This window comes from Saccostrea cucullata, unplaced genomic scaffold, assembly GCF_032062105.1.
Source record: "Saccostrea cucullata isolate Sc308-1 unplaced genomic scaffold, CSIRO_AGI_Scuc_v1 ctg31, whole genome shotgun sequence".
Lineage (NCBI taxonomy): Eukaryota > Metazoa > Mollusca > Bivalvia > Ostreida > Ostreidae > Saccostrea > Saccostrea cuccullata.
This window is the reverse complement of record NW_026918875.1, coordinates 694,479-719,772: the sequence shown is the minus strand read 5'-3', so window position 1 is coordinate 719,772 and position 25,294 is coordinate 694,479. Positions and strand designations below refer to the sequence as shown.

The following is a 25,294-nucleotide window of genomic DNA, read 5'->3' as shown; positions in this document are numbered from 1 at the left end:
CCCCCCCCCCCTCTGATATTCTAACCCGGGGCTTGTTGGACATTTTTTCACAAATTATATTTACATGTATTACACGTATTCATCATGTGTACAATAGGAAAAAGCGCAAAACTCCAAAATAATCGCTCCAAAAAAAAAAATACTCCATTATACATAGGTCATTTTTACCTGATTAAGTATATACATTTAATTATACTGTATTGTGAGGCACACATTTTTTTTTTTAGAATCAAGGAATCATTGAATAGGATGGTGTAATTAATATTGGGTTTAAATCTTTTTCAGAAACAGGTAAAAACATTTTCTGACTTACTGAAAAAAGTATCTACCATCATCCTGATTTTGCACAGATCTGACACTACATTAGTGTTTTCTGTGGTGCATGTGATAACAGGCCAGGAAAATTATTTTCTTACTTTTGTTTATTAAATTTTTTATCAATTTTTTTTCAGGAGGGGGCATTTTAATGGGGCCAGAGGCAATTCCAAACAAATAAGGCCAAAAATAATTAATCAATAGTTTCTCAGGCACCGCCGCATCACTTCAAAAACGGCCACATTGATCAATTTTATTGACATATTGAAAGGGGAAATAACTCGATTTTCTATTTTTCCAAGTCGAAAAAGAATATTTGAGTTTTCAGAAATGCTACGGTAGACATTTTTATTAGAAAAACAATATATTTCTTCTAATTTAAATATTTTATGAATTAACTTTTAAATAAAATTAATGTTTAGAATAACATTATTTAAAGTTAAAAACATATTATAACTAACTTCAGAGAACAAAAAGACATTATCATTTTAATGAACAAATGGCTGAAAAAAAGGTGTAAAACCTGCTTCAAAAAAAAAAAAAAAAAAAAGCCTGCCTGCCACATTGAATTTTGAATTTTTTGGCCTGAGAAACTATTGATTAATTTTTTTTTTTTGGCCTAATAATTTTATTTTGGCCTTATACAATTGCCTGGCTGTATTTGATGATTTGTCCCTATCCTGGAGTTCCGGAGGGGATGAGGGACTAGAATATATCTTCAAAACTTCTTTGCTCCATTATCCACATATTTTATGTACTAAATCAAAGAATTCCTTTACCTATTTCAGGGAGGAAGCTTAAATATTCAAAACTTTTGAGATGATGTATTTGTATGGGAACAGGTAATGGCAAGGATTAACTAAGTCACTCACATGAACTAAAACTCATACCAGTAATGTCCAGTATCTAAATGCAAAACAATACAACATCTTCAATTAATCTTTTTTTAGATGATAAATGTCAAAAATGTGAGGAACTATATCAAAATTCCTATGTACCCCCCCCCCCTCCTCCACATACACAAATAAACAATAAAGGATCATGCAACTTAAAAAAAAAACAAGCTACTAAAATTTTTAAGAATGATTTTTTCATTAACTTTATACATTTACAGTTTCTAAAAGCCTTCTTAAAAAAAAAAGGTGTTAGGGGATATTCAAATTACAATATATCATTCTATGATGTAGTCAGCATGAAAGGAAAAATTTCAGAACAAGTTATTCATTTCTTCTCTCAAATTTCTCTCCCACAGCTGAGATTTACTCTCCTGCTTCTTTTTCAGCTGTTTGTTAATTGTAGAAGTTTTGAGTTTTCTTTCTTTGAGTTTTTCAACTGCATTTTTGTCATTAGGTCCAAAATGTGTAACTTTAGCCTTCTTTTTAGAAGTCCTCTCTGATTCCCCACCTAAACATTGTCTGTCTCGTTTTAGTACTGTTTTCACAGGATATCGTTGCCCTTGTCCTTTTGATCCCAATCCTTTCTCCCCATCCCATCCACTCTTTAACATTAATTGAAATCCTCTGTTGCCTGGAGGAATAAGAAAACTATCTGGTTTTGGCTTCAGCTGTCTGTTAAATAGATGCACAGTAGAAGTTTCATGGTTTTCCCCTTCAATTTGGTGAATAGTTTTATTACACACATCACAGAAAAATTCAACCACTTCTGCTTCCTGTTTTTGTATCTGATTGTCTCTCGCAATACTTTTATCAAACATTGATATAAAATTGGCCAGACTTTCATGGCCAGCTCTCTTCGCAATGACCACTGCATCCCTTCTCTTTCTGTCCACCACATATTTGTTTATACCCTTCTTGAGAAGATATGTAACTACTTGTCTATTTCCACTATGACCTGCACACATTAAAGCTGTCCATCCATAAGAATCAACACAATCAATCTCTACTCCCAGTTTTAAACATTTCTTTACAATTTTTATGTCACCATTTTGAGCTGCTTTCAAGAAATCACTTTCTTTTACAGATGCTAAGGAGGTTTTAGTAACCTGGTTTGCCAGTCTCTCGTTGCAATGTTTTGCATGACTCTGAGCATGCAGTATATCTTGATGTAATCCATTCTCCCTGCTGGAATCATTAATCAAATCTTCATAAAACTGCCTTGCCTGTGAGCCAGTGATGTCAGGGACAATTTTCTGTGACTGTTCTGTTGAGTTGCTCTCCTTCTCCGTACTCTCTGGGACAAAGAGAACCAATTTTGACATGTCCAACCTGTAAAAATAAATTTTCAAATAACTACCTTTCCTACACTTTTAATGATACAATATATATTTAGCACCACAATATACAGTCTAGTCAAACCCCCAAACGGGGATAAACCATACCCCCAAAATGCAAATGGGGATCTGAGCATGCACAGATGTTTAAAAATGTGTGTATTTCACGGAAAAGGTAGAGGTTTACAAAAAATGCCAGTGCAAAGTAACCAATCATTTCGCAAATGTAAAACTACTTGGAAATGATAGATTAAAGGTGTTTTAAGAGTTTGTATTTTACAAAAATACAACTTTATTGTACAAATCGGGATTTATTCACTGGAAAAGTTGACAATCTTGAGCTCTTTGACATCCAGATATTTAAGATAAAATATTCGATATTAAACAGTACGAGGGGTTATCAAAAAGTTCTTGGACTAACGTCATAAAATTAAAACCCCTTTAAGCACATCAATGAATTTTAAAATATCTAGTAAGTATCATCTTTTCTGTCTAAAGAATAAACCATAAATCATAAATTTTATTTTTTAATAAATTAGTAATGTTTTTGTAAGCAATGGTATGTCCAGGCGGTGCAACCTCCAACACGACGTTTTTGCGACCTATGTGTAACTTAGAAAAACTCTTTTGATATGGTCATTTGACATCCAAAAATCCCGTTATAAAACAGGTACGTGTCTGACCACAATTGTTCCATAAAAAACGAAATTTTCATTTCATTCTGAAAGTTTTATGAAATTTTATCCCAAATTTTACACGGAATGTCCAAACAAATGAGGCCTTGAAAATGACGTCAAAAGGGGGGAGAGATTTCAGTTTCCAAAATTCTATAAAGTTTTGCCCCTGAAAAAACTGGTATAGACCTAAAATATGTTGAAACTGGCTGCAGAGAAATAAAATGCATCTAGAGTACTTGTCTTTTAATGTCAAAATAGATTCAGAGAGAAAAGGGATACACAGTTAATGTCGATGTGCAGTCAAGGTGTGAAAAATCAATCACGTCAAAAAATGACGTTGATCATGTGTTGTAGATATTGAACTCCCAAAAGCATAATATTCCTGCACAATCAAGCGCGGATCTCTCCCTATGTATTAATTCATTTGGAATATTATATTCATTGAAGGCCACTGTTCATGACATTGTAAAGTCATATAAACAAGGTGGGTTTAGGTCCTTTCTTAGCTCCAGGGACTCTCATCAAGAAAGTGTTTGAGGTAGAAGAAGCGGACAATGAAAAAACAATGGCGTTATCGGACGTCATGAAAATAAACGACGACAGCGCCGGGTGATCATATAATGTCGTTTTGATTTTATAATAATTTGGAAAATGATGAACGTATCAGGCTAAAATTTTCAACATTTCTTTACTTTTTGTTGTTTTATGTTCCATATAAATTTTGAAAGCACAGACTACATAGTACTAATTTTATAGCCTCAGTCCACGAACTTTTTGATAACCCCTCGTATGTATCAATATATCGATACGTGTCAATATTTTATAATCATATCATATCGAAAATTAACTTCCAATACATATCGGGCAGATATTTTTTCTTCTAATTCTGTGAAAAAGGTGGGAATTTCAATCACTAAAGATTATATTAAACATTTTTGAGTTAAAATTGACCAATTAATATATAATCACTGAGGAAATAGCACAACTTGTATAATTATTACCAATTACATAGATAATTTTTTTTAAACGCATTGATTTTACAGTCATTAAGTTTTAATTTAAAGTGTTGTTTGTAATGACTTTGAGGCATGAACTTTTAAATGGGTTATAAAACACTCTGTTTTTTTTTTTTTAAGAATTTCATGCTTTTAATGATTTTATGACTTTTTTGATGGACTTAATTAAGAATCGAATATATCACATATCGCTTTAAAAAATATTGTATCGTGTCGAAATTTTTTGCTCAATACACAGCCCTATTAAACAGACAAAAATAACTGATATTAAAATGAAATTATAAAAGAAATATATTATTCTACCTTATATCTTTTACTTTTATAATACAAAATACACGAAAATGTTGTGTTAATATCGTTTTATTTGAGATCGTAGGTTTCAGTCCATGTTTCCTCTGTCAAGCAATCGGCAGTCTTTATTATCGATAATCATGTTCAGGAAGTGTTAAAGAATACAGTTAAAAATAAAAATTATACTGCAGTTTATTGAATTTATTGTCTTTTATACATTAGAAGAATTAAATAAAATATTTGAATTTTTTTAAAATAAATAAGTTACGATCATTTGGGAGAAAACATAAATACATTTTATTTCATATAAATCTAGATTCAAAATTCATATTTTCCTCATTCTTAGAATATTTTTCCTTGTGATTCAAAGTCCATAATTTATTAAAATCTTAAATGAAACGTCATACAAAAATTAATAAATTATTTCATGAAATGACGAAAAATATTTCGTTATTCCTATATTAAAATTTCAAATTATGGAAAACTTAACCTGTTGATTTTTTTTCTGTTGACATTTTACCAATTTTATAGCAGAAATAACAATATTATCGATCTGTTTTCCTAAGATAGATGATATAGGTAAGTTTGTTTATATTGGATACAGCAAGAGTTACTGTTCTTGTGCATTGCATCAAGGGACAGAAAACCCTCGATTGGGGGTACACCCCCGTTTGGGGGTTCCAGTAGACTGATATATCACATTATTTCATTTTTCTCAGACTGCTTTCTGAGAATGGGGCAAGTGCCATAAAGATTGGGAAAGTAATGAGGTATTGAGAAATTTTTGGATAACCATTACACTTTAAAATCATGATATATACTAAGTTTCTGGTCTTTGTTATCCATTTAATACATATCTCTTTACTGAAGTATGTTGGAATAGAATATAGACAATAACTGTTAGTTTCACGATACACATCATGACATGGGCTCTTCACGATTAATGTGTCCTCTATTTGAAAATATTTGACCACCCCTAAACATTATGCAAGTAACGTGAGGGGTGGTCAAATAGAAAGAAGACAAATTAATCGTGCGAAGCCTCTGTGGTTGTGACGGTGACCTAAGATAACAACGGGAATACGTTGGTTTCATATAATATGCTAGCAAACAAACCTTTTTATCTTTTACATGGTCGAAAGTTTTCTGACGTCAATAAGACGCTTTTATAAAACGCTAAAATAACCCTGATGAATGAAACTAAAAATGTATTTCAAAACGAATAAAAAAAAGCTAATTTTTCTTCATGAACACAACATATATCATCAGTTATGTGTTTTATGACTATTTAATTTTTAAATCTTTAATTTCTTTAGTACCAAGGTGTTTTATCAAATTCTAATAATGCAAATATTTATATAAATTTGTTTTTTACGTTAGGAAATGTCAAGATACGTATCATACGATATTTGCTATGATTAACAAAGAAAGGAACAGAATCAGCTTTTTTAAAGAATTAAAATCGATTTCAACAATCGGATAGGCCAGCGACAAAAAATATGGTCGATGGTTAAATTATTATAATTTTTATTTATCAGCAGTGAAAACTCAGCAACATCATCAGCTTAATATTGAAATTTAAGAAAATACTTATTCCACCATTTACTGCAAATCATCAAACAAAAGATCAAATATCTGAGATGTGTTTACTCTTTAATTATAATTCTGACCATTTTCGGTATTTAGGATGACTTTTGTATTGTTGCCATTGGAATTCATAAACATCATGGCGTCTGCCATGGACGTTCGCGCCGATTCGGTATTGGAGGGGCACAGACCTTCATTGTTAGAAGTAATTGAAGACAAAAACAGGGCACTCAATAAGGTAAACATAAAGGGAATCAATTTCTGGAATGAAATGTAAACATTGTGTAACGTTTGAAGTACTAACACTGTTATACCATCTCACAAGTGAACAGTGCTTTGTAGATGGCGCGTCTTAATTTTTTCAATATTTGATACTGACTCAAGAACATATTAGAAGAGCATGAGACAAAGAAATGAATGAGCCATTCCTTCTAAATGCATTGGATTATTTATTAAATTAATTTATTACTTTAACACTTAAACTTCAGTTACTTATGTACCAATTAATATACCCTTAACATCTGCATACATGGGCTTACGTCTTGTGATTGATTCAATATGCAAGAGCATGCTCTGTGTACGAACAGTTTCTGATAAAACAATTATAAATGCAAGGCAAGCTATGGACAAACATGTTAATGAAACAAGAATATCAACAGTCTCATTTCAAGTCATCAGTTTGCAAGTTCAATGGTCGATACCATGATTTGTCAGCAAAATCAATCTCTCATTTAGTCGAATGCTGACTGACATTTCTCATGATAATTATTAGGTCATTATTTAATACACTGAATTGTTTTCTGTTTAACAGATGCATGTGACTGCTTTACAGTAGATGCTTACTCCTCAATTGCACCTGATCCCACCACTGTTGTTTTTACTCTTTTCCTGATTTGTATTGTTTAACTGGATTTTTCAGCTTGATTACTGTTTACTGTTTGTTAATTCCAAATTTATTGCATGAACAAGGCAAGAAATCTGAGTATTCCATGTGAAAATACTTTAAAATACAAATGTAATAAATTTATATTATATTAAAAAAATACTACAGTGTTTGAAAAAAGAGTTAACATTAGCAAAAAAATCCACCATTTAATATTTCAGTATTGACTGAAAATCCAATTTCTATTTTATTGAAAAAAAGCTAATTCAGAGAAACTGTATCACTTGCTTAAGAAAAAAAAAGAACTTGCACTGATTAAGAGGGGGTGAGCAAAAGGGAGGCACTTTAAGAAGGGCAGAGAGGGCCGTAAAGAGTTTTGATACATGGGTATAATAAATTGCATTGCAAAAAGCCCGAAAGCTTCTTGAGACATCCCTGGAAATGAAGTTTTACACAAGAACAGGCTCTATGAATTTATGACCTTTTGACCTCAAAAATGAAAATTAATAAGGGTCTTCCTTAGGCCAAAAGGAAGTTGTGGTATAAAACTTCACTGCAAAAGCAAAAAGGCTTCTCCAGATAATGCTTAGAATTAGAAAGAAAGTGTTGAAACAGACAAAATTTCATTGCAATTTGCAAAAGCTTAAAGGCTTCTAGACTAGAGAAACCGATGTGGAAACAAAAGTGTACGTTACAGACAGACAGATATACAGACAGACAGATCCATATCAATATCCCCCACTTTCAGTGAAAGTGGGAGCAAAAAAATAAAGGATGATGTTAAATTGACAAAAAAAATTAAATTTACACTTCATCCTTGAATATTTAACATCTCTGTTAGCCAAGAATTTAATTTGTCTTAAAGGGCAGGAGAGTTTTGGATGATGTTCTTATCATTGTGATAGTAACATACATGTAAATGTTTTTCCATTGTGAAGATAATTAAAGGTGCATGTTTTGAAGTTAGTATTTTCTGTATAATATCACGACATATATTTTAATTAATAGCATTTCACACAAAAATATATTAAAAATTTTATTTCATAAAGTTATTGCAACTTCAAATTTTTGGATGGGTTTGATTGACACATCCTTGCACTCTCACAAATTTTACTTTTATTCTTAATACTTAAGAAAAGTGGCAATCTTGTTGTGTATTAATAAAAATATTAAAACTTTAAACCAGAAAAATAATTATATTCAGAGTAGAAATGTTAGAAAGCAAAACTCCTTCACAAGTATCATCATTCCATGCTAAGTGTTGTGTACAGAGTATAGCAAATTGATCACACTAGTGAAATGTTCAGTTTTTGTAAACAGGGCACGAGCTCTGTTATTGTTGATGTTTACGATTCACCAGGTGCTTTCAATCTTTATAGTCTGCTCACCAGAACTGCATGGACTGAAAATATACTGTGTGTGTGTTTTGCTTTAGAACATTTCTACTCTGAATTTTCTGGATTATAGTTTTAATATTTTCATTTATACACAACAAGATTGCCACTTTTCCTAAGTATTAAGAATAAAAGTAAAATTTGCAAAAGTGCAAGGATGTGTCAATCAAACCCCTCTAAAAATTTAAATGTCTATAATAACTTTTAGATGAAATAAGATTTTTATTATATTTTTGTGTGAAATGCTATTAAAATATATAAGTTGTAATATTATACAGAAAATATTAACTTCAAATCTGTGTCCATGCATGCACCTTTAACATTTGTAATATTTTCAACAAGAAAATGATATTTTCATTATTTTCAGGTCAAAAATTACATATTGAAAATAGCATACTGTTACTTTTAAAATTATCAATTTTATGCAGTGCATGCATAAATTTTATTATTTTAGTGCAGAAAATTAAGTAATTAATTTCAATACTTGAGTTTTCATGAAGATCATTCCTTTGGTAAACTGATTTAAATTCATAGATTAAATCGATCACTCTTTAAGTATTCCATTAATTAATAGTTTATAGTTTTAACATTATATAATTTTTATATTTAGAAGTTTCTGTTTTAATCTTAAATAAATTTAGTAAAAACTTAAAACTTTTTTTTGAAAATTAAATGTTTCATTAAAACTCAGATTTATGTTACATAGACATGATTTATATAATGTAAAACATATTTTTACCTTTATTTAACATCCTGAATTTTGTTAGTCCATCAAATATATATAATTAATTAGTTCTCTTCTTGTCTGCTTGTACTTTCTTCACAGAGATTCTGTTAAGACTTTCACAGGTGTGCAAGTTTTTATAGATCTGTCAAGTTTACAGCTATAATCATTTGCACATATTTAAGTCTCAAGATTACATTGTAAAGCACTGATTAGATAATATAGTGAGTTGTTGATATGTATTCAATACTCAGGAACACTAGGGGAATTTCAATCATTGTAAGAGGAATATTTGAGCAATAGACATAGTTGATCTAGTTAAACATACTTGAAAGACGCACAAAACGTGTACATATTTGCATAGTTTTCTTAAGTAAATAATCCAGCATTAAAGCAATGCATCTGATAAAATATGGGCTGGAACTCCAATTTATTGATTATAAGTGTCCAAGAACACCGTATTCTTGTTGCTGGGGTACCCCAGTATAGTTACAGATATTAAATAACAAATCACCTGGGGACTGAAGTTTATTAGAAACTCATTATCCAAAAATGGCGGAAAGTCCAGATTTGACAAAGAAAGATGGCTCAGAGGTTGAAGTCGGTGAGGAAGAATCGGATGGTCAAAAATCTCCCTCAGGTCGACGGAAAAAAGTGAAAAAAGTCTCCCAAGTGAAATCTAAAAAACAGGGAGAGAAGAGATTTGATTGGCCGAAAAAGAGTTTCTTTGAAATTGTGTGTCTAGAGGGAAATCAAATGGTTAGAATGAAAAGCTGAACCAACCTTTGTTGCACTTTGCAGGTTTTAAAAAATTGGATCTGAATTCTAAATATTGACATTGTATTATTTTTTTTCCAGAAAAATCTTGTACACAGAGTCATATTTATTGGGAAGATGAAGGAGGGAGCAGATAGGACTGAAGTTGGCAGTAAGATTTTTCTCTAAGAGATCGATCAATGCAGCCAGATTTAAACATTTATGGTTAATATTTCCTTACTTATTAAAAAAAAAAATATCTGAAGTCTATAGACTAGTTAATTTTATGTTGATGGTTTTCAGATTATCATGAACAACTTCTGAAAAACCTCCAGAACACCAACCAAACAGAGCCAATCACAGGCCTTCTTCTTGTCTACATGAAACACATAGTTCATGTAATGGAGGTAAGTAACAAAAATTCTGCATTATTATGCCCCTCTTCAAAGAAGGGAAGGCAATATATATTGCTTTGCTGCTGTCTGGGGAACAGGTTTCTGTTCATTTTCTTCACAAATGTGCACATAGTGAAATGAAATTTGGTAATTGGTATACAGATTTATCGTAAAAGTATCTAGGTCATATTTTAATTTGGGTTTGATCGAGCCATTTTTGAGTTATGCCCCTTGGGCATAAAAAATTTCCAATCATTTGCAGTTTCTGTTCATTTCCTGTGCAGCAGTTGCACATACTGAAATGAAATTTGGTATACAGATTTATCATAATATCTAGGTCAAGTTTTATTTTTGGTACGATTGAGCAATTTGGGACACAGCTATGTCCCTTGGACCTAGAAAAATTCCAATTATTTGGGGGTGTTACAGTTTTTCAATGTTAACCTCAATGCACTATGATACATATGATTTTTTAGCTCACCTCAACGAAGTTGGGGGGAGCTTATGTGATACCCTCGGCGTCGGCATCGGTGTCGGCGTCGAGTCCCAGACAAGGTTAAGTTTTTTGGAGCAGTTTTCTTTTTAATTACTTCTGTGTCCTATACTGATTAGACATGCATGGAAGATGGTTTTATGGTTTTAGTGTGTTTTATTGTACCAGACAAAGTTTCAGATGCTGCAATTTCAGCAAAGGAATTACCAGGTTAATGTTTTTGGAGCAGGTTAACATTTTTAGTGCAGTTTTTGGTGTGGGTTTCATTTCCAAGTAACTATAAGCCCTATGTTGACCAAACTTGCATGGATGATACATCTAAGGATGCATACTACCGGGCTTGCTTCGGATGCTGAATCTGACCTACATTTTCCGGTTGAGTGAACAGGTTAAAGTTTTTGGTGTAGGTTTCATTTCCAAGTAACTATAAGCCCTATGTTGACCAAACTTGCATGGATGATACATCTAAGGATGCATACTACCGGGCTTGCTTCGGATGGAATCTGACCTACATTTTCCGGTTGAGTGAACAGGTTAAAGTTTTTGGTGTAGGTTTCATTTCCAAGTAACTATAAGCCCTATGTTGACCAAACTTGCATGGATGATACATCTAAGGATGCATACTACCGGGCTTGCTTCAGATGCTGAATTTGACCTACATTTTCCGGTTGAGTGAACAGGTTAATGTTTTTGGTGCAGGTTTCATTTGCAAGTAACTTTAAGCCCTATGTTGACCAAACTTGCATGGATGATACATCTAAGGATGCATACTACCGGGCTTGCTTCGGATGCTGAATCTGACCTACATTTTCCAGTTGAGTGAACAGGTTAAAGTTTTTGGTGCAGGTTTCATTTCAAAGTAACTATAAGCCGTTTGTTGACCAAACTTGCATGGATGATACATATAAGGATGCATACTACCGGGCTTGCTTCGGATGCTGAATCTGACCTACATTTTCCAGTTGAGCGAACAGGTTAATGTTTTTGGTGCAGGTTTCATTTGCAAATAACTATAAGCCCTATGTTGACCAAACTTGCATGGATGATACATCTAAGGATGCATTCTACTTGGCTTGCTTCGGATGCTGAATCTGACTTACATTTTCCGGTTGAGTGAATAGTTAAAAGTTTTTGGTTCAGGTTTCATTTCCAAGGAACTATGAGTTCTTTAATGACCAATCCTGCATAGATGATACATCTAAGGATGCATACTTCCAGCCTTGCTTCGGATGCTGAATCTGACCTACTTTTTGTGGATGAGTGAAAATGTTAGTTTTGATGCATGTTTCATTTCCAATAAACTATGAGCCCTATAATGAGCAAACTTGCATGGATGATACATATAAGGATGCACACTAATGGACTTGCTTCGGATGCTGAATTGGACATACATTTTTCAGATAATAGACAAGGTAAAAGTTATGGTTGCAGGTCTATTACCAAACCAAAAACTATAAGGCTTATATAACATTGTATAAACCAAACTTGCACAAATGCTGCATCAAGAGATGAAAACTCTCAAATTTGCTTCAGATGCTGGATTTTCATTACATTTTCACGAAGAAGAAGTAGTTTAAATTTTTTATGTAGGTCTATTTCAAAGTATCAGATCAAAATTGCTTTTAAAAATATTTTCATTTTTGGAATGTATACTTTTTGTTGGTTAATTGTGTGACTTTGCCTTACTTAAAGACAACATTCGTTGAGGTGAGCTCTGTAATCTCTGATTACCTATGTTTTCATGTTGTAAAAATATTTGTTCTCTTGCAGTGTTCAGCAGATGCAATTATGGCCATGGTGAGAGATTTGAAACAAAGCAAGGGCTCTGAGAAAGGATTCTTGGAGAATGCCAAGATTTTAGTGATATCTCATGACATACAGAATAGATTATATCAACAGTGGAGTTTTAGACAGTTGGACATTGTAGCCGCTCGCCTTGAGAGTCAGGATTCTAATGAGTCTACTGACAAAGTCGTGATTGACCTAGTTACTCAACTTCTAAAACTTGGCAATGCTCTTGCAAAGACACCCAAGGTAATGCCTGTCTTAGATCTTTACGAATTGAGATTTCTGTATTGTTTTTCATGTAAAATATAATAAAATTTCAAACCCAACTTCAAGAACAGCTTTAAAAATCTTTATAGACATGTTATTTGCAATGCTGCAATTAATTTTCCTGCATTTGATTTTTCAGTTGAACCTGAAAAATGTAATGGATTCTTTACATGAAAAACTTCCAGACCTTTTACCACAACAAGGTTTGATTAACAGTGAAAAGAAGTACAGAAAAGCCAATTTGTATATACAGACATATTCTTGGTTCTCAGTAAATGCATGTTCCTATAGCCAGTTATAAAATGAGGCCATTCCAAGATTTTTCGATGTTTAGTGTCTGCATACAAATTGGTTTTGAGGTTATGAAATTAAAAGCACAGATTAAAATCGACACAACTCAAATTTTTAAAACACAAGTTACGTTACTCTTTTCATATCTGCATCTCCCTTTTTTAAGAGGTGTGTTAATTTTTTTTTCAATAAACTAGTAGTTAACTTAGTTAACATGCAAAGAGAATTCTCAAATGACGATGAGAAATTCTAGGATTTTGCTTAAAATGTTTTTTTTTTTTCCCTTTTGGTTTTTTTCTAGATAGAAAGATAAGTTTTTGAATTTAAGGTGGACACTAAACACAGAAAAAAACTTGGAATGGCCTGAGGTTTAAGGCCATTTTTGGTACCATGGTATATACATGTAACATTTTACACTTGTGTAAACATTTTACACTTGTGTAAACATTTTACACTTGTGTAAACATTTTACACTTGTGTAAACATTTTACACTTGTGTAAACATTTTACACTTATGTAAGAGGAGGTGACTACTAGCTCACAATTCTTTTATTATGATAAAGGTGTTCTACATTACCTGATGGAAGATGAGGACCCCTGCATGATTTCTCTGGAGGAGTATATTGAGCTAGAGGAACACCCATATGATGTTGTTCTTGAAAGTGGTAAGTTTCTTAAGCGACTTTATAATTTAGTAAAAGATATTTTATCAAAAGTTTATTTGTTAGCTTTTAAGTATAGTAATTGTAGGTAAATTAAAGTCTTTTAAGTCTATTTCTGCTTAAAATTGTTGAATTGACCTTTGTAGTAGTGTTGAACATGACTTAAAAATCCCTGCGTATGTTTAGAAAAATTACTATGTTATGAGAATTCATTTTATTTCAAACAAATTTTATTTTTAGAAAATGAGGCCAATTATTTTTTTCCATTTTTCATACCTGGCTAATATTAGTTTAACTATCAATGTTCATACTAACTTAGTTTCTTGCTAAAAAAAATCAACTATTATAGACATTCTGGCAATGATTGAAATGTTTTTAGAAAAGTAATTTATTTTAAAAAAAAAAATAAATGACATATGTGTAAAAGTGACTATGCTTTCTAAAATATGCTTGTGTGATACAATACTTCGGCTTATAATACTATTGTCTTTTTTTTTCATTGCAGAAGGTAACGTCTTTGCATTACTCTACTAAATATGTAAATCTTTATCTTGCCAAGTTATCTTAATTTTTTTTTTATTTATTAAATTTGATAACCATACAAAAAAAAAACCAGATCAGAAAGATGACTTGGTTCACTATAATTACCAGTTGTCTGTTGGTACCAAGATCCTTGAATGTCACAGAAAAGAGCTGTTGTGAAATAGAAAATGAAAGAGTTTTAGACCAAAAATTGCTTTTTGCTTTTCAATGCATTTGCTTATATTTGATGGGACATAGATGTTTTGATACAAAAAAGGCATTCAAAGCTCTTGTAAACGTTGCATGTTACAGTCATGAGGGTGCAATTCTTGCAGATTAACAAACTCTTTATGATGAAATGCACTTCTTGAGTTCGTGGCATACATGCTGAATTTCAACATTCTATAGTTTATTCTAAAGAATAGATAGGTACAGGTAGATGACTTTTTTTGTTGCATTGAACTGTAATGGTTTGGGCTATGAATATTTATCTGGGTAGCTGAGTAGGCAGAGCACCTGACTAATGATGCAAGGGTCCCAGGTTTGATTCCCAGTACAGCCACAGAATTTCTTCTTTCCTGTTACATATAGTTTCCTCTCGATTTCAGTCACTTTGATTCCTTTATTAATTACATGTAAAATTCCTATATCTTCAATACACAAAGCATGTGGTACTCTGGTTGCAGTCGTGATTAAGCTTTACCTATTGAAAATCAGCATGTAGTTTACTGAACTTAATTTCTACTGTTAGGTGATTGGTCACTTTGAATGCTAATGGTCAAGAGAATCCCACACCTTATGTATAATTGTTTACCATTATTTTAGCACCCCCACACTTGGACATAACTTAGTATAGATACTGGTATGTCACTATGATTATAGTCAATGCATGTCACCATTGAGAATTGTATTCATAGCATGGTTATGGATTTCCTTTCTTTCGTAAAGTGTTGACCTTTTTTATTCAAATTAAAAATTAAATTATGCAATAAAATATCAATCAGTCCAAATATGCAACAAAACATTCTCAGCTAATTTTTTCGAAAACGTTTAATATCTACTTATCCTCAAGTCAGATTTGTTAATTACATGTATTAAGCCATCATTGTTTTTTCAACAATATTAGATATACATAAAAGCTTGTGTACTTAAATCATTTATCATGCATTTTTTTCTCTCACATGAAATTACAAACATTGACTTTGATTTACCTGTGCCTTTTTCAGAGCTGGTGTGGCCTCTACCCACAAGACTGTTCCCTTACAACTAGACCTTCGAATTCATGAAGTTATTTGACATTTCTCCAGCGATTGCAATATAGGTGATGATAATTGACAACAAATGGGACTGGACTACTAAATCTCATTGTTACTGTATATAAATACATAAGTTATACATGTCTTTATTTATGACAATAAATATTCACTAAAATATTAGTACTCCTTGTAACTTTTTTGTTGATCTTCTATATTTTTATTTAGTTAGAAGATCCTCAATATGCCTTCAAAAAAATTATTGTAAGCCATCTTTAAAAAATTGTTCAACCTCTTCCAATTGTGCGACTAGAAATCATTCCAGTGTTTTATCTCCCCATTTTTAACTACCAGTATCTTTATTCTCATTTGTAAGTTCTTTTTCCCTAGCTACTTCCTCATTTTTTTCATCCCGAGTCAGAGGACAGCAAACAATTTTTTTAAGAGATGGCTTTATTCAAAAATATTTTCTCCTAGTTAACAGTATTGACATAGAACATAATCACATACATTCAGCTGTGACCTTACATTAGTATGCCATCTATTATTTTAACTTTTAATAATTAGCTCAAAAATGTATTTCATTAAAATTACTCTGGTTGCACTTTTTAGTTTTGATGCATTATACTGAATATGTAATATGCAGCCTCTGGAACATCAAAATTATCCTGATCATTAATCAACAAGTGATGATATAACTTTTGTCATTAGTGAAATAATCAGAATCAATAATCCACAGAAGTAACTGTACTAAACATGACACGAAAATATTAATTACATTAAATCAATTACTTAAAGGCTATAATATAACGACCAATAGCTGTCTCGAGGGTTCTACTTCAATGAAAGACTGGGTCACAAAGTCTGATCTGAATCCTCCCGTGAGCCTGTCACAACAACAAACTTGCAAGGTCAGACTGCCTCATGACCTTGATGAACTTGTCGGTCAGATCCAGAGAATATGCTGGTAGTCTATCAGACAGTTTACAATATCCTATAAGGATTACATTCAAGTAAGGTGCATCAAATTCATACAATATCTGATCTTCCAAACCACAATAAATTGTGAACCCAAGTACAGATAGATAATGGCAATTTTTAGAGTAGAGCTTATAATTAGACAATTTGCAACTCCACTACTGAGTATGTATGTATGTACATGCATATAAAACCCTAATAAATACTACTCTATATATTTTTATTGCCATCAATAATTTTTAAACAAGTTTGAGTTTTAATTCACCATGAAAAAAGAAGAACAACTTGTACAAATCTGGTTTAAAATCTTTATTCTAGAGATTTTCTAAATCTCTTGACAGTACTTTTTTTATACATGTAAATTTTATTCAAAATTCTAATGATTCTATTCTAACCCTCCCCCCCCCCCTTTCCTTTAAAAAAGGATAATTCTTCCATATTACAGAGTATATTTCGAGCTTATATGTTTATCATTGCATGATGACATTTAATTCATTCACAATAAACATTTTAATGATTTTATAGCACAGTATGATATATGTTAATGAAAAAATTCATTCAAATAAATTCTCATGGAATCTTATACAACATATGCATTGAGTCTGGAAATGTTATGCATGTAGTATATTACTGGTAAAAATCAACAAAAAGAAACAACATATCATGATTATATGGTCCATCCAAAAACTTATGAACATGTATTCACCTTTCACCTCCTCTTCCTTTAAAACCACCCCCTCTGGACCGAGACCCTCTTGAAAAAGAACCTCCTCTAGAACCAGAAAATGAACCTCTTGAAAATGATCCCCTCCCCTGAGACCCCCCTCTGGTACTGGACCCCGTCCCCCTTGATCCTCCCCTCGACCCTGATGCCCCCCTCCCACGACCATCAGAGGACCCTCCCTGTTGTTTGTTTTTAGGGGTGGGAGACTTGGGTCGAAGTCTCTCAATTTCTTCTGAACACCCAGTCAGGTAGTCATTGGGGTTCTTGTTGAAATAGCCGGAGTACACTAGTGCATCAAAGTTTGTACTGGTCAGTTCTGGACCTAGAGTCAACCACCCAGCCCTGATCGTGTCGTCTCGCCCAAACACGTGCAAACGACGACGGCCCAGACAGAAGTGCTCCATGATGTGAAATATCTCGACGGGTTTGCTTTTGCTGCCATATTCAAAGTCCTCCTCTATGATCAGATCAATGTCCACATTGGCATGGATGAAATCTCCATCTGTGCTTCTTTTCACTGTGCCTTTTATTCCCATTAAACAATGCTCCTAAATAAATATTTTATTAAATAAGTGCATATAAAAGTATTCAGATTTTAACTTATAATATCAGATTTTTTTTTATTAGTTTATACCAAATCAACAGTTTAGGTATAATGATCTTTAAGGTAGGAACTTGATGGAGGATTCAATACCAATTTAGAGTTCAGTTGCAGTTATACATGTATGAGTATATACCTTAGTTCTCTGAAGAACAGCAGAGGGATCTAGAGGCCTCTTCTCACGTGGATTTTTGTGGTTTGTTTTTATCCAGCAGATGTCTTCACATCGTCTAAACCCCCATCTCTTCAAGCACTAGAAATTAGGGAAAAGTTATGTAAGCTTTTGGACTTAAATAACTACACCATACACCCATGATATCCGTACAAGTACAGTACTATTTGAAGCATAAAAAATATTTCAAGTATTATTTTATTAATCCTCTCTTCTTTAGTACAGCATGCTAGCCCTAGACTAATGACAGCTCTTAAGCTCACACAGTTTGCTAGTTCTATTTCTTATGTCAGTGTGGTAAGAAAGACAACTCTTGATACCTGTCTGCCCCTCTCCAGTCCATCTGCATTTCCACACCACAGCCATAAGAAGGACCTCTGGGCAGCCACAGCAGGGATATTCAGCCTCTCAATCTAATACACAAAAAAACAGGCAATAATGATGACTTAGTATTGATAAGAAAGAGTGTCAGCATTTTGTTTTCATGGATAAGGCAATTCCAAGAAAACTCCTGGATGCATTTTAAGGGAGAAAACTCTTATACGGAAGCAAAAAAATCTCCAAAAATAAAATTGGCATAAAATTTATACAGCAGTCATTAAATATATCTACGATACATATGAGTGCTTTCCTAATTCATTAGAATATAATTCACCAGAGTACTTATTTTAAAAAAAATAATACTTGCCTCATCCCAGTTCCAGTATTTGTCATATACTGCCCCTGTTGACCTCTGGTATTCTTCTAAGGGAGGCTCCACAAACATGACATCAAATTTACACCCAAGTTCACCAAGGTCAAACTCTTGAAGGTCACACTTCAAGTACCTAGAAAAAGACAAAAAAAAGTTGTAGGACACAAAATGATTGTATATTTCTGAATTGTGATAAACATGCAATAAAATAGAGCTACATAAAAAGTAGTAATTCTACAAGCTATTCTGACAATATTAAATAATAGTTTTAGATTTGAAACTAACATTGGAGGTGTGTTTGTTTTCGATATAAGCTCATCCTTTAAACGAATCAGTTCTCGCAACTTGGGATACTCCTCAAATCGATTGGCAAGACCTATGAAAACAAAAATGACAGTCAAGCTACTTCAAAGCAATGCAAATCTTCAAAGCCCCTGTTGGTAACAGGTTACATGCATTATGCAATTAAAGTAAGAAGATACGCTTAACTACAAGACGTTTCTCCTAATTATTTTTTAAAATTCAACAATGTTATGTATTAAGTTCCAGTCTAAAATCAAACCTTTACTAGCTCCTTTTTATTTTGATTGTTGAGCTAGTGAAGGTTTTGATTTTAATCAGACTGAAAGTTTAAATAGCTAGTGCATCAAGATATTGCCATGTGTTGTACATCATATACTTGTACATGTATTTTTATTTGCAAACACATATTTTAGATTATACCAGTATCTCTGATGAAGTTCTGTGGTCTCTCCCCCGTATCCACAAAGTTCTGACAATAATCATTGTGAGGATTAGCACTCTGTGTTCCCTGAAACAGAGATTTCTTGTTTACTTATTTCCACTCCGAAAATTATTAATGATCTGATTAGAGATATTAGATACTGTAAAACGAGAATATTTGACGCACTACTAATTTTAGCGCCTTTAACGCAAGAGCCCCTAAACGCTGAAATTTATTGTATTAGTGTTTATCCGCTAACTGATTTCTAAATATTATTTCTGTGTGATTTCAAAGCTTTTACGTAAGTAAATGTAAACTGGAACGCTCGATAAGGTAATGCCGAAGGGTCGTTGGATTTTTATATACAAACTAGCACCGTAGGATCGATCAAGAAAGTTCTTCCAAATTATAATTTAATTAAACTATTGTCACCCCCATAGTTGTTACCCGATTTTTATCATTAGCACCTTTAAGGTCATTGGCAACGAAGGGTTTCCGGAGAAAAAAGGTTTATACCCAGGTTTCTTTACTTATGAAAAAAAGTCATTGAGAGTGATCTCCCGTATGGAATTCTCTAGGCGCTGAAAACAAAGAAATCATATGTAACAGACTGAGAGGTAAACAAAAGCACGTGTGATTTTTTAACGGATATATTCAACTCTACAGTAATAAAAGAAAAGCAGCGATGGGTTTGTTTACATTGTGTTGAGGGGGCAGACAATTAACAGGTCGTCATTTAGAATAGGTAAATGATTGCTGGGAAGTTCAAAGGTGTGAAATAATTATGCTGAAGTGTTGATAGCTAGGTGGACCGAATGAGAACGATTCCATAGGGTATGTGAATGATGCACCATTAAAAAGTTACTATAAATCCTTGTAAAAATGTTTTTTGACAGTTCGTTTCCAATTAAGTAAATTATAGAATAGAAAAAACAACCACTCTCTTCATCATTATGAATATTGATTAGATGTTATTACAGTAAAGGGAAGTAACTCAAAATTAAAGAAAAGTGCTGGTATTTCTGTGTTTTGTTTCAATATTCGTATTTTCAGCCAAATTATATGCATGTCATCGGAAATAAGGTTTCAACAATGTGTTTTATGTATAAACCTTATAAAATAAATGGGTTTTAGAGAAAACGTATGGTTAAAAATAATATAGGCCCATTTTATCAACATTTTACATAGGAAATGCATTGAAAATTGTAAAAACATTGATTTGACAAAATCGTTAAAGGAAGGCTGGCTTGATGGGTAAAAAGGACCTGAATTGAACATGTTTGGTACCATTAAACCTGTTCAAAAAATCTTGAAAAATTCTATACGAAAACCAGAAACGTTGCCAATGTCCTTAAAGTTTGGCTTCTCGGCATGTCAATCATTTATTGCCTCGAGATAAACAATGTAATCAAGCATGGTGATTGAGCATGCAGACAATACCTGATTATGATTACCGTTTATCCAAGTAACTTTCTTTCGATGCATGCATTGTTTTAATATGAATAAAATGCATAAATACTCCATTTCTTTTATTTAAAATAAAAATAATATAAATTATAATATTGTGTCACCTTCATGTGATTGCAACACCACGGTAAACTTGACGAATGTTTACTTATATAAAGGAGTGCTATTGTGTTTCCGTGCTTGAACTAACCAAAAAGTCAAATACGGGTGTGGGTAAAAAAAACCAAAATATCACATTTATGTATTTTAATGACAAGCACAAGCGCTAAAATTTATTGGCGTCAATGCATTCCCACTTGCGTTTGTGCTAAAATACGTATGCACCAAATTTTCTCGTTTTACAGTAGTCAATGAAAAAGTATGCCTATCAGTATTGATTTTTATTCACACTGCTTGAATATGTCACTTACCTTTAAGAATGTACTTGAATCCTTGTAAAATTCATCTTCCTGGTCATTATCATTCTAAAAATAGAAGTGTAAAAACATCTCTTATAACATGCTCAGATTCAGACAAACATGTACATGTATTATAAAAGTATTGCACATATAGAATAGTGTGGCAAGTGAACTTAACATCTAACAAATTCAGACCATCAATTAGCATATCATTAACATTATATACCGGAAATAAGAAAAGCACAGTATGCATAGAAATTAATTTTTTGTGGTTATAATAACTCACCTCTGAAGAAGCATTTGATTTCTTTTCATTGGACTCTTTTGCCTCTTCTTTATTATCATCTGATTTCAACTTTTTAGAGGGATCAGCATCACTAGTACTAGAAAATACAAAAAAAATACAATAGGATATGTACTTTTTAACATACATTTACTTACTGAATATTGCAAATGAATTTTCTGACTTTAAAATGGGCCAAACTTTTTTTTATGAACCACTCAATTCAATAACAAGTGCTGCAGAGAGGCATTCAACTATAGGAAAAATATGCTGTTCTAGAGTTATCAAAGGTGCTGAGAGTAAGTGCATACTATATTTTCAAATAATGGTTTAACATTCAATTTAACTTGTTTCTTTAGCTTTGCTAAGAACCTTGATAAAAAAAGCAGTACCGGTATTTATATACCTGTGTCATAAATATGAAATATTGAATACGACTGATGTAAAATTCATTACAAACACACATTGCTAAATATATTACCTTACAAAAATAGCCAGTAAATGAGTTTTGTATATGCATGTAATTAAAAAAGCAGACTTCATGTTTTAGTGGCTTTGGAATTACCATTAATAAATTACTAATAATCATAAAATACTGCAAGGATGTGTGTGATTATGCCAACTACTCAATATTTGAATAAGTCAATTCATATACTTGTACATAGTTTGTTAATCCTATCCGTGAAAATAACAAGGTACTAGCAACTATATCTGTCAATACAGTTGCTTAACAGCTTAAACATACAGTCAAAAATGCAGCCATCTGTAATTTGAAATTATAAAACTTTTGCTGCATAGATTTTCATTGGAGAATGACAAAAAGTTTTGCATCCAGGGAATTAAGGTACTAATTAATCTGAGGAATCTGTTTTATCAATATATATGATTTATCACAATTGGTCTGACATTTACAGAAGTAAAAGACAATCTCAAGTGGGCAATTGCAGGGTCCTTTTTTGAATGCCCACATGCAGCTTTTAGTTGCAAATGAAACAAATATATCTGTAATCCTGAGCTTGTATGATGTAGTTACAATAAAAATTAAAATATTACCCTGAACTTTTCCTTTTGAGGGAAGGTTCTTCCTTTATGTGGAGGACTTCTTTCAAACCATCTGGTCCTTCAACACCAAACTTTATATAAAAAATGTAAAGAGAGTTATCCCCCGTTGTCGGCGTTACCCTCATTTTCTCCCACTTTGTCCTTTGTAATTAACAGGTTGGGACCAATCGCCCAAATGGGATATAATAGTCCGTTTGTGATATAATATCCCAAAATGGGCTATAAATTTACAGTGCAAAAATAGAAAATTTTTATTTTGGTAATAAATATCATAAATCCGCATCAAAACACTTAAAATGGAATAACTTTTGGTAAGCAAGTTTTTCTGCAACCCTACCGTTTGTTAGATTGATCCCCAAGAAGTTAAGGAACTTCTGAGGGATCAATCTCCTAAACAATGGACATACAGGAAAACTTGTCAACCAAAAGTTATTCCTTTTTAAGTGTCCTGATGCGGATTTATAATATTTATAGCCAAAATTAAATTTTTCAATTTTTGCACTGTAAATTTAGAGCCCATTTGGGATATTATATCCCAAACAGACTATTATATCCCATTTGGGCGATTGGTCCCAACCTGATTAAGTTACATGTTAATATTTTTTTTTAATCTTCAAAAGTTATGGGACAATTTTGATCTGTACCTGTGTTGCCAGGGTATGGGGCAACATGAAAAACGTAATGAACATATTCATACAGATTTTATTTGTAAGATACTGACCCATAGAGTTGGTAAGCTTATAGAGGGAAAACAGTGCCTTACGCCGGTTGACCCCAGATTAACGAATTATGGTTAGAACGGTACCTAGTGAAAATGGCACCTGGTGAAAAACGGCACCTGGAATATGCAAAACGGCACTTGGTTAAAACGGCACTTAGTGAAAACGGCACTTGGTTAAAACGGCACTTAGAGGAAAAAGTATATAATTGTGTTATGATATATATTTGACATAAGTTCTTTTTTAATTCAAATTTAATTTATTGACTTGAGAATTTTTTTTGGCTTCAATTTTGCTTTATTTTCAATCTATTTTTAAAGGTAGTATTTATAAGCTATAACACACCAATATGTGGGATTAAGAATAATTATATTTGAGTGTACATGTATTGTTGATTATATGAAAAAGAAATGGTGAAAATGATTTTTTTTAAAAATATATTTACAGTAAGAGTCACTTTATCTCACATTTCTATCTAATTCTATAGCAATTATTATAACAATAGCAATTATTATAACAATATCAACATTGTATCCTCTTCATTATAAAAAAGAAACAAATGTTTGTTCTTCTATGTTCATATTTATATTGTTAAATGTTTTATGGCTATTCATATTTTATGTACAGCTGGGAGAGGATTATTTAAGTTTTTCTAACTTGTGTTCAATCCATTTGACATTTTGTCGAGAAATACACAATAGTAGCTGCATATGATTGCAAATTGACGATCAACAGATTATTGAAGGGGAGGTGTGAAATGGTCTTTTGTTTCCTATTCCTACAAGTGTATTCTAAGTAAACATACTCTAACTGGCTTCTAATTAGTCAACTGTGACTGGCAACCCCCAAAACAGAGTAGTATATATTTGCAACACTATAAATTTCTAAATTTCAAAGGATCATATATGTAATGATATAATTGGAATTTGATCTCTTTTGTAGAAAATAATAGAAAAATAATTTTAAATAGAAATGCATTTAAAAAATCTAACCACTGTACAAAAGTACAATAACTTTCAAATGAATCAGTTTTTTATTCCTAAAATATTTTTTAAACATTTTTATCAACAATAATAAACACATTTATTACTATATATGTAATAAGCATTTTCTGTATAAACAATATCAAATTCTCAAAATAAAAAAAAGTGCCGTTTTGACTTTTCTAAAGTGCCGTTTTGACTACTCTCAAGTGCCGTTTTGCATATTTCCTAAGTGCCGTTTTCACCAGGTGCCGTTTTGACTTTCCGCAAAGAAAATAACTTTTGTAAATGTGAAAGTTCTGAGATATAGGACAAAATTGATCATTGGTTTTTTTTAAGATAATGAAAACATCAATCTTTTCAAAAATAATGTAGTAAAATGGGTAGCATCAGTTAATTTGTAGAGAGTTAAGATTTGAAATCGATGATTTTTTGTTGCACAACTTACACTGCATACTGTTTGTATATTTACAATAAATTAATAAATAACATCTAAATACTAAGGTCGAAAATACAATACGCCAGGATATATCTGTATAGGGCCTATTTCTTTTATGGAACATAATTGAATAGTCTTTACATGTATCTATTTAACTAAACTAAAAATAAAATTTTTTACCGCTTTTGCAAGGATTTCTTTTCTTTTCTGTGAACGCTCTCTGAGTTCTTTTAGACGATCACCCATGTTACCACCCGAGTCTTTTTCAAAATCTACTTTCGTTTTCAATCTCTAATTCAGTCGTTCTAATAATCATTCGTTTCAATAATTTCGACCTCATCTTCGGAAAAGTTAGGTTTACCTTGTAATAGGTTTCAGTATGAATTTATAATTATCTTAAATAAGCGAATTTCTACCTCTCCTATCATGTGATATACTGTGATATATTTTTCTAAACTGTAACCCCCTCCCGCCAATATCTATAGACCCCCTGGCCTTTTAGACTT

The 25,294-nt window shown here is 32.2% G+C and overlaps 3 protein-coding genes across 6 annotated transcripts; 1 reads left to right on the top strand and 2 right to left on the bottom strand.

Annotated features, from left to right (window-relative positions):
• Positions 1-1,431: 1,431 nt before the first annotated feature.
• Positions 1,432-9,216, bottom strand: LOC134273681 (G patch domain and ankyrin repeat-containing protein 1-like). 2 transcript variants are annotated; one of them, XM_062755893.1, is made up of 2 exons: positions 9,133-9,216; positions 1,432-2,540 (listed from the first exon to the last, which is right to left on the bottom strand). In XM_062755893.1, exon 2 carries the CDS (start codon positions 2,531-2,533, stop codon positions 1,523-1,525), a length of 1,011 nt encoding a protein of 336 aa, XP_062611877.1. In that variant the 5' UTR covers positions 2,534-2,540; positions 9,133-9,216; the 3' UTR covers positions 1,432-1,522. The 2 variants fall into 2 exon arrangements, with proteins under 2 accessions (XP_062611877.1, XP_062611883.1); XM_062755899.1 differs by lacking the exon at positions 9,133-9,216 and adding an exon at positions 5,646-5,692.
• LOC134273696 (testis-expressed protein 47-like) lies at positions 6,224-15,730 on the top strand. Of its 3 annotated transcripts, XM_062755908.1 has the most exons (8): positions 9,594-9,876; positions 9,976-10,045; positions 10,177-10,280; positions 12,532-12,795; positions 12,956-13,019; positions 13,671-13,772; positions 15,117-15,153; positions 15,518-15,730. In XM_062755908.1, exons 1-7 carry the CDS (start codon positions 9,670-9,672, stop codon positions 15,140-15,142), a joined length of 837 nt encoding a protein of 278 aa, XP_062611892.1. In that variant the 5' UTR covers positions 9,594-9,669; the 3' UTR covers positions 15,143-15,153; positions 15,518-15,730. The 3 variants fall into 3 exon arrangements, with proteins under 3 accessions (XP_062611898.1, XP_062611892.1, XP_062611890.1); XM_062755914.1 differs by lacking the exons at positions 9,594-9,876; positions 15,117-15,153 and adding an exon at positions 6,224-6,354; XM_062755906.1 differs by lacking the exon at positions 15,117-15,153 and having other exon boundaries at positions 9,595-9,876.
• A 1,086-nt stretch (positions 15,731-16,816) lies between these two features.
• LOC134273675 (N6-adenosine-methyltransferase non-catalytic subunit-like) lies at positions 16,817-25,066 on the bottom strand. The gene is made up of 10 exons (XM_062755880.1): positions 24,969-25,066; positions 22,639-22,718; positions 21,589-21,685; positions 21,315-21,368; positions 19,437-19,524; positions 18,999-19,089; positions 18,708-18,846; positions 18,340-18,432; positions 17,984-18,100; positions 16,817-17,794 (listed from the first exon to the last, which is right to left on the bottom strand). Exons 1-10 carry the CDS (start codon positions 25,032-25,034, stop codon positions 17,225-17,227), a joined length of 1,395 nt encoding a protein of 464 aa, XP_062611864.1. The 5' UTR covers positions 25,035-25,066; the 3' UTR covers positions 16,817-17,224.
• Positions 25,067-25,294: the final 228 nt, after the last annotated feature.